Here is a 9,787-nt window from a genome sequence, read left to right on the forward strand (position 1 = left end):
GGAGTGGTGTCCCAAGGTCGAACCTATATAGCCCATCATGTAAAGTTCCTCGGAGAAGAACCGTCTGCGTTGCTAGGTCCTTCACAAGACAAAACCGTGGATGAAATTCAAAAAAAGACACAATTATCATGAGCAAACTTGCTAACACTAAGAAAGTTTTTGGTAATATAAGGTACACGAAGTAGATTTTTCAGTAGAAAAGGTTGTGAAGAAAAGGGTGATCGAAATTTAGAGTGGCCTATATGTGAGATTGACAAACCTGCACCATTCCCCATTTGGACTTTACCATTACCAGAATACTCTGAACCAAGGGTGAGATTTCCAAGCTCATTTGTAACATGATGCGAGGCACCCGAATCAGGATACCACCAATCTTCAGTGGTTGATTCACAAGAGGCAGTGGCAAGAGCAGCTGCTGGTAAATTTGACAGAGGAGACTTGTTGAAATTTTGTGTTGGCTGTCGAGATTTTGGAATAAAATCTTTTTCAAAACGGTAGTAGCATATTTCAGCAACATGCCCTGTTATTCCACAAATTTGACATATTGGTCGAGCATTGTTGTTATGCCATCCTCGTCGACCCCCTCTGAAGTTTCTGCCACGTCCACGTCCACGTCCTCGAGAGTTTTGAGGGGATGGTTGGGTTTCATTCCTCTTTTGATGAAAGAGAGTGGCTGCATTGGTGAAGCTTGATGTGTTGTTAGCATTGAGATTGTAGGCATCAAGTCGTTCCTCATGAGATAACAGGAGTGCACCAAATTCAGGTAGAGATAAAGTGTCAACTCTTGAGGTGACGTGCACTACTACAGAATCATACTCCATGCCTACACCACCAAGGACATAAAGTATCTGATCCTCGTCCGTAACGGGATGGCCACAAGCAGCTAAGAGCTCCATGTATCCCTTCATCTTACTGAGATAATCTTTCATGCTTAGTGTGCCTTTTTTCAGTGTTTGGAGTTGTAACTTGTACTGCATAACACGAGCTTTTGATCTAGTTGCAAAGAGTCGCGAGACTCGAGTCCAAATTTGGGACGATGTGTTGCAACCAATCATCTGAGCTTGCACAGCTTCAGTCATGGAAGCTAGCAGGAATGAGAACAGGAGTTGGTCTTGGCGACACCAAGGCATGAACAAAGGATTAATGGTATCATCTGATCCATTTTCAGAGATGATGTTGTTAGGAACATGGGGGTTTTCAAGAATGAAAAACTCAAGTCCCAAACCTCGAATGCCTGCGAGAATCTGAAGCTGCCATAGGAGGAAGTTATCATCTCCTAGTTTTACTGAATTGATCTGATTAGTAGGGTTGATGATGATTGGATTCGAATTTGCAGAAGCGGCTGGAATATTTCCCATGGAGGTAATATGGGATGTGGCGTTTGCCATTGAAGGGTGCTCTGATACCAAGTTAAAGAAAATAACAACGAGAAAGAAAACGATTCTCAGTTGAAACTAATCCATTTCATTTCATGCCTTGCTCGTATTTCATTTACAGTATTTATGAATGTTGTTGTATCACTACAATGTGACATCTGTTAAAATGGAATCTAATTTGTTACAACGATTTAACCAATTCCTTTGTTCTGGAATAATCCTTGGATCGTGTAATCTACTGGATCAGCTATACAACTATTGCATGAGCTTGCTATCTTGGATGGGCTTGAGTTGATGGGCTCATCCATTGTTTTGGGCTTTGTTGTTGTAGATCCTTTATCTATAAGAACATCCTGTGTAAAATCAGTTGAGCTAAAATTAAACATCTCATCATTGGTAGATTCCAGCTCTGCATCGATCACGAGTCACTTCACCTATCTTCATCACTCTCACTGGTAGAACATTATGACTCGGATGAGACAGTATCAGAATCAGCGCCCACTTGGCCTTGCTATCTTCAGCCACCAACACCTTTGATCCTTTTTTTTTGAATTACCTCATGTCATCCTTTGAATTTTTTTATTGTCATGAGATTGGCCATGTTTATCAGTTGGCTTCCTTTCATCATTTTTCGACTTAGGACAGTCGGCTATGAAATGTTCGACCTTCCCACAATTGAAACACATGTTGTCTTTAGGTGTGGACTCTTTTTTGTAATGATTATGTCTACTTGGGATTTGATACTTGCTCTGATTTTTCGTAACAAACTTTCCAAATTTCTTCGCAAACAATGACATAGCATCACTGCTTAGCTGGCTTCTCTTTCGAGACAGATTGTTCAATGATTGCAACAACCAGAGCCTTCATCAGTTTGGTTGATGACTCACCATCAGTCCTTGTTTAAAGTTCAAATTCATATGCCTTAATTTCTGTGAACATAGATCGTACAGTTCAAGCTTGTTCAGTTCTTTTGATTCATGCATGGCCATTGTTTTTACATCTGATTCCCTTGGAAGTGCCCTTATTACTTTCAATTACACTTTATGACTTTCATACTTTTTGTCATGAGCAGTCATCTTGATTATGATATTGTTGACTCTTTCATCGAAGTCTGACATAGACTCTCATGCCTTCATATTAATGCTGTCAAATTTCTGTATTACAACATACCATTTATTTTCCTTTGTTTGGTCATTGACTTCACATAGTTGTATCAATTTCTCCCAGATGTCATTGACAGTGTATCATTTCTTGAACTCTTTGTAGGTATTTTTGTCCAATGTCTTATACAAGATCTCTTTGTCAACATTGCTTAGATTTGACTTTTTTTCATCGTTGGTCCACTCCATTCTCGATTTTTCAATCATCTGAGAAGCACCATCAAAAATGGCAATGATAGTGTTTGCTTTCAAGATTTTCATTGGCCCGTCTGTGATGCCAATACACATGTCATAATCTTGTGCAGCTAAATGAGCCTGCATCCTGAACTTCCAGTCATCAAAATCATATTTGGAAAACATTGGATTTCGCTAAATGAGGTCATTTGTTTGAATAGTGTTCAAAGACAAGAAATAATCTGCTCTGATACCACTATTGAGGATCAGAGATTGATTTAAAGGGGGTGAATAAATAATCTCAACTAATTCGATGAATATTTCGGTTAGGTTAACAACATTGAAATGTGACTCTTGTCAGTAAGGTACTTAATAAGTCAGCAGTGGAAACTATGAGGAAATAGACTCATTGAAAAGGTTGAACTCGAAAAATGGTTTAAGTATAAATACGCTAGGCTATCAGATAAGTAAGTAAAGATAGGCTGACTGAAATGTAAATTACACAAATTTGTTTTTTGATGTTCGAAGAGTTCAAAACTCTTATGTCACCCTGTTTTCCTTGCGTAAGGGTTACACCAAAAACCTTTGGTAGTTACAACACTTTGATATCACCCACTTCAGTATGGCTTATCACTGTCTAACTGAAACTTTTAATATATATAATAACTCTTTAACCAAATGAGCAGTAAGACTTCTTACTTTCAATTACAAGTAGTTCACAAGGAAATCTAAGCATGAATTGATCCTTATATAATCAGATTACAAAATATCAATGTGTGCTTGCTGCAATCAGTTGTGCTCTCAAAGAATGCTTTTAACTCAGAAAGCTTTGATTGCGAGGAAAGTTGTCTCATTCTAATTCTAAAGCTTGTCTTACTTATCTATTTATAGGCATCGCCTGCAACGGTCGTCTCTTTTTATTTATATTCAAATACAAACGTCGTTGTTGCCATGTCATCGTCTTTTCTAATAAATCGTATACTTCGGGTAGTGCGGATGGACTCCGTCATTCAACGAATAAAAAGAAGTTACAGATGAACTTATCCAATCATCATCTAGGTTATGCTCTTTTAAGGAACGATAGCAGATGATCAGAGAATGTTCGTTGATTAGATTAACTGATCCACTGAAGCGGACTGTTATAATCAGTTGTCATTTGATCAATTTTGCTATAATTATTCATTTGATTTGCAGCTTTGTTAAAATCACAAAAACTAAAATGTTCTAAAAAAATTTAATCACAAAAAATATTTCAATATATTCTACATGTATCTTAAATAAATCAAAAACAAGTTATGCTGGTTTGGTTATTATTATGCCAAAAAATAGCCAAAAGAATAATATTAATGATTTGTAACATCTGCCTAAATTCTGAGTCAAATACACAACAAAAACATTAACGTAGGTATGATAATTTCCTCTGAACCCGATACCAGTCCCGAATGGATAATCGTGTGGAGGAGATTTTTACTCAATTAAATAAATCAGTAATTTGATATGATGTTATGATAAATTGTTTTTAATATTTTTGTTATCTTTTCTATAATGTTTAATTTTCTAATTTTTATATTTAATTTGTTTCATTATTGTTCTCAACAATTTAATAAATATTCATAGTTTACTTGAAATAATTCAAATTTGAGAAAATGTAATTATATGTGGCAATATGATATTTGAGTATGGTATGAATATTCAATCTTCTGACAGATATATCTGGATATGGATGTGGATGAAGATATATATGATGAATATAATAAATGAGGATGGAGACAGACGATACAAAATCCTTTCCAAATTCAACTCTTTGTCATCTCTATATCAACATATATCAGGTGATAGTGACACCATGCTTACTTCGGAAATCGGATTTTAGAATCCACAATTTATATATGTTTATTTATTTGAAATATCAATTTACAAGTATAGAGCCAAAAGATGGATACAGTGCATTTTTATATAAGGAGTCAAATTCGCTACGTGTTGGAAGTAGAAAGGAAATTTTGACGAGAACGATAGCCAAACTTTTGGCACTGGCTAAAGACACTATTTTATAATTGTATTTTGATAATATTTAGTATCACTAGAGAAAAATATAAAAGTACTTTTATTATAAAGTTTTATCCTAACGGAATAAAGTGTTATCAATTCTTTTCCTAAAAAAAAAAAGACCTCATACAATACAAATTAACCATGTGCCAGGAACCAGATTTGAGCTGGTGACACAATGATAGCTATGAATAGTCATCGACTTCCGGGATTTAGCATTTAATTATCCTTTTAATTCCAAAATTGTTGACATAGTGTCATATATGTTATGAAATGATTCGAGTCATATCAAAACTTTAAATGTAATAATTTAGAGGATAAAAACAATACTGAAATCAGCAATGATATAAATCATATCAATACTTCGATAAATTTTTTTTTTTAACTTTATCGACTTAGATGACCACGGTCAAAATAACAAGTCGGGTTAAAACTGTTTCAAATAATTTAATTGGATAAAAGAAATTGTTTTGAAGCTTCATCTTAAATACATACTAAACTTTATTTATGCCCAATTGTTGGATCATGCCAATTTTTTAACAACAATTCTTTAGAAAAAATCTATAATTATTTTCTCAGTTTCTAATTATTTTTCATTACATGTGATATTAGATTAATTATCGGTCACGCTATGTCAGTTGTCGCGACTCGATGAACATAAAATAACAGCCTGAGAGATTAATGTATGATCAAATTATGCAAGGAAACACTGATTTGACAAAGGCATTTTTTTGATTAAGCAAATAATTCTTTGATAATAGGGGAAATTAGCACCAAGTTTTTCCATATTTAACATCAGTGGTGGGGACAAAAATTTGTGTGAGACGGTCTCACGGGTCGAATTTGTGAGACAAATCTATTATTGAGTCATCCATAAAAAAATATCACGTACTTTTTATGCTAAGAGTATTACTTTTTATTGTTAATATCGGTAAGGTTGACCTGTCTCATAGATTAAGATCCGTGAGACGGTCTCACATGAGACTCACTCCAACTGTGGACATGTAAAAAGGGTCCCAAGAAGAACATATTCTGCATGCTATTTTATGAAAAAAATGAAGGAAAGTTTAGGCTACGAACTAGTATAAAAACCACTGGCCACCAAGTTACATTCAAGCCAACAATATTGCAAATACTAAAAAATAAATAAAACCAGGCTACTATATTTCCGAAGAAGAAAAATGGGTGCCGGTTTGTCGACTGATGTTCATCAGATCACCAGTAAATATAATCGATCGCCATCGATCAAGAAGGGTCAAGTTATCGCATTCCACTCCACGGCGAAGTGGAGAATTCATTTCGAATCCGCAAAACAAACTTCAAAACTTGTATATGTTCTATAAGTTTCACAATATTGTTATTCTCAAGTTCAGATTTTGTTTCTTGTGAAATATTTTTCTAATGAGTGAGTTAACTTCTTTTCTTGAAGATGGTGGTTGATTTCACAGCTTCCTGGTGTGGGCCGTGCCGTTACATTGAACCTGCGATCAACGAATTCGCGGTGAAATACACGGATGTGGACTTCATCAAGATTGATGTTGATGAGTTGTTTGTACGCCATATTATATATTTTCCTAGCTAGTTTTCAATCAAAATCTAGTTGTAACAAGTTCCCTATTATCCTAGATTTAGTTTCTGATATTTTCTGGATTTTTTAAACTGCGCGCAGGATGTGGCACAAGATTTTGGGGTGCAAGCAATGCCTACTTTCCTGATGATAAAGAGAGGGAAGATAGTTGATAAGGTTGTGGGGGCAAAGAAGGAAGACCTACAAAAGAAGATTGACAAACACAGATTCTGAGAGACATGAAATGAAAACCTGTGTGGTCTGGCTAGCTTTGGTCTTTATTCAGTGGCAACAACAAATTAACACCAATAATCTTTTCAACACTCTTTCTTATCTTGATTAATATACGTAATATTTTTGTTTTGGTAACGGGGAATCGGTAGTCGTTATCCGTAGGCGCGTACTGGATAAACCCTTATCTTGAATACATTAGCTTGCAAACTACGTTAACTAGATAAACCACACTAAGCAAATCTTATGCGATAGGCTCGTCCAAAAAGGCTTGCATGCATGTGTTCGGCTTTTAATTTGTATGATTTATGTATCGTGAAAGAACCTTCTGTAACATTTACTGTAATATCCTAATTAATTATATGAAACTTCTTTTTGGTTGTATTTGGACGAATGGATTTGATATATATTGATTTCGATTATATTTTTATTGTTAAAAATGAAATAATTGATGAAATATTAAATTCTTATATTACTTATTAACATATTAGTTACACGAACTAGAATGAATTTCAAATGCCTCAATTATTCGGTGAACTGAAATTAATCCTTATTAACATGAAACACTATATAAAAATGGAATGAATGAATTTGAAGATTATGGTCTTGTTTATCTAAAACTAAAAAAATAAATTTGAATATATTTGAAATACATCAATCCAAACGCAACAATAAATTTTCATACTCAGTAGATGTGGTAAATTTCTATAATGATAACAGATTGTTACTAAAAAGTATTACAGAATATTTCTTTCCAAATTTGTTTTGGGATTTCTACCAATTAAGTCTCCATTTCCATCCATTTTAACGATTAACATGTTAGAATGACTGAATTCGGGTGGAAAAAGGGCAAAACACGAGATTAAATAATTTGGTATGCAAAAGTTACATTATTCATAAAAGAATCATGAATATTTTATTTATGAATATGATACAATAATTGATCTTGAATTTATTTTCATTAGATTTGAATGTTGTAGATTTATAGAAAATAATAATATTGCAATTTTAAAAATTTTAAAATTTTAATATTTATTCATTTAAACTTGAATTTATGATGTACCACTATTTTATCTATTTTTGATTTTTTTAAATAAAATCTATTGTTTGATCCAAAATAATTAAATTTATTTTGTGAAACACTGAACCTGAAAATGCCATTACTGAATCGGAAATCCCAAGAACTTTCAATTTGTCGAGTCGGGCTATTTTATTATTGGGCCTATCGATCTGACCATTAACGAAACTTCGTCCGCCGAATTTGTAGAATGGCTGCGGCTTTGGTCACCGCGCCGGCTTCGCCCACCTCCGCTCCACACAACCACTGTCTCTATAACCTGTTAACCCAAAGTGACTGCATTAATATACGCCGCGTCCAACCAATCCACGCCAGAATCCTCCGCACAACTAAACCGCCTGAAAGCAATCCAGAAGCTCTCTTTCTTTACAGCAGACTCGTCCATTATTACTCGTTGCAAGACCTCAGTTACACTTTACATCTTTTTAGCCAGATTCCGAACCCCAATGCCTTCATTTACAATACTGTCATTAGAACTTATGCTCGTAGCAAGGACCACAAAAGGAATGCATTTTCACTTTTTGAAGAAATGGTGAAGGTAGGGAGTGTGGTTCCAGATAAACATACATTTCCTTTTGTGTTAAAAGCTTGTGCTTATTTGTTTTCTTTGAGCCAAGAAAAACAAGCTCCTGCTCACCTTTTGAAGCATGGGTTTGCCACGGATGTTTACATAAACAACAGTTTGATTCATTTCTATGCCTCTCGTGGGTGCTCGGAAAGCACGAGAAAGTTATTTGACAAAATGCTGGAGATGAGCCTGGTTTCTTGGAATGTGATCATAGATGCGCTTGAGGAGATGGGGGATTTTGACGAGGCGTTGAAAAGTTATGTAGAGATGAATAAAACCTTCAAATCTGATGGTTCACGTTTCAGAGTGTGATAGATGCTTGTGCAGATTTAGGGGCCTTGTCTTTGGGTCTGTGGGCTCATTTATGTATTCTGAGAAATTATGAAATGGATTCTGATTTTGATGTTCTGTTTAATAATTCTTTGGTGGAGATGTAATGCAAATGTGGGTCGTTGAGAATTGCGGAGCAAGTGTTTCAAGGGATGCCAAGATGAGATGTGAATTCTTGGAACGTGATGATTTCAGGATTCGCAATGCATGGCAAGGTGGAGAGAGTGTTTGAACATTTAAGTCGAATGGTCGACGAAGAAAAACTACTGCCCAATTCCATCACATTCGTTGGGGTCTTGACAGCATGCAGTCACAGAGATTTGGTTGATGAGGGCCGTAGATACTTTGATACAATGGTTAACGTGTACAAGATCGAGCCAGTTTTGCAGCACTATGGTTGCCTGATACACCTTCTAGCTCGTAATGGGCTAATCGGCGAAGCACTTGATGTTGTATCAAGCATGACAATTGAGCCTGACAATCTGATTTGGGGAAGTCTTCTTGATACTTGTCGTAAGAAAAGTATAAACATTGAGCTGATTGAAGAAATGGCAAAGCAGATCATGGGATCCGAAGAGGATGGTGCTAGTAGTGGAGATTATGTTCTTTTATCAAGATTATATGCATCTGCTGATCGCTGGAACGAAGTTGGTGTGGTAGGAAACTAATGAATGATAAAGGTGTTACAAAAGAACCTGGTGGCACTTCAACAGAAACCAATGGCGTTCACGAATTTTTCACAGGGGACACAACTCATCCCCGAAAGAAAGAAATCGATCAGTTCTTGGATGTGGTTAACCAGAAATTGGAGGCAGAAGGGTATGTTCCTGATTATGGACGCCAGGGCGAATGAGCTTGATGATGAGAAGGGGAACTCACTTGAACTTCATAAGAGACTGGCCATCGCTTTTGGGTTGTTGAACTCAAAGCCAGGGGTTCCTGTTAAATGTCCCACATCGGTTAGATAAATAACCTTTGAGTGGCATATATTGGCTTGGACAATCCTCCCTCCTTGAGCTAGCTTTTGGGGTTGAGTTAGGTCCAAGTTTCAATCTTAACATGGTATCAGAGCCCGGGTTTCACCGTTATGTGTTGGACTGCCACCCGTTCTGCCCATAATTGGGTCATTTGTAAACTCCACGCTCCAGATGTTCATTCCTGGGCGTGAGAGGGGTGTGTTAAATGTCCCACATCGGTTAGATAAATAACCTTTGAGTGGTATATATTGGCTTGGACAATCCTCCCCCCTTGAGCTAG

General features: G+C 35.9%; 1 protein-coding gene and 1 pseudogene across 1 annotated transcript; both read left to right on the forward strand.

Moving 5' to 3' along the window:
* Window positions 1-5,876: 5,876 nt before the first annotated feature.
* On the forward strand, window positions 5,877-6,938 carry LOC140807534 (thioredoxin H2-like). The gene is made up of 3 exons (XM_073164428.1): window positions 5,877-6,084; window positions 6,186-6,308; window positions 6,426-6,938. The coding sequence occupies exons 1-3, from the start codon at window positions 5,938-5,940 to the stop codon at window positions 6,555-6,557; spliced, it is 402 nt and encodes a 133-aa protein (XP_073020529.1). The 5' UTR covers window positions 5,877-5,937; the 3' UTR covers window positions 6,558-6,938.
* Window positions 6,939-7,742: 804 nt separating this feature from the next.
* Window positions 7,743-9,498, forward strand: LOC140806804 (pentatricopeptide repeat-containing protein At1g59720, chloroplastic/mitochondrial-like; annotated as a pseudogene).
* Window positions 9,499-9,787: the final 289 nt, after the last annotated feature.

The sequence above is a fragment of the Primulina eburnea genome, chromosome 12, assembly GCF_022965805.1.
Source record: "Primulina eburnea isolate SZY01 chromosome 12, ASM2296580v1, whole genome shotgun sequence".
Lineage (NCBI taxonomy): Eukaryota > Viridiplantae > Streptophyta > Magnoliopsida > Lamiales > Gesneriaceae > Primulina > Primulina eburnea.

What these genes read in the sequence shown, in the direction of transcription:
- LOC140807534 (XM_073164428.1), top strand. Translation starts at nt 5,938, where the DNA reads ATGGGTGCCGGTTTGTCGACTGATGTTCATCAGATCACCAGTAAATAT. An exon ending in CAAAACAAACTTCAAAACTT is followed by an intron (nt 6,085 to 6,185) that starts GTATATGTTCTA and finishes CTTTTCTTGAAG; the next exon opens with ATGGTGGTTGATTTCACAGC. An exon ending in TTGATGTTGATGAGTTGTTT is followed by an intron (nt 6,309 to 6,425) that starts GTACGCCATATT and finishes AACTGCGCGCAG; the next exon opens with GATGTGGCACAAGATTTTGG.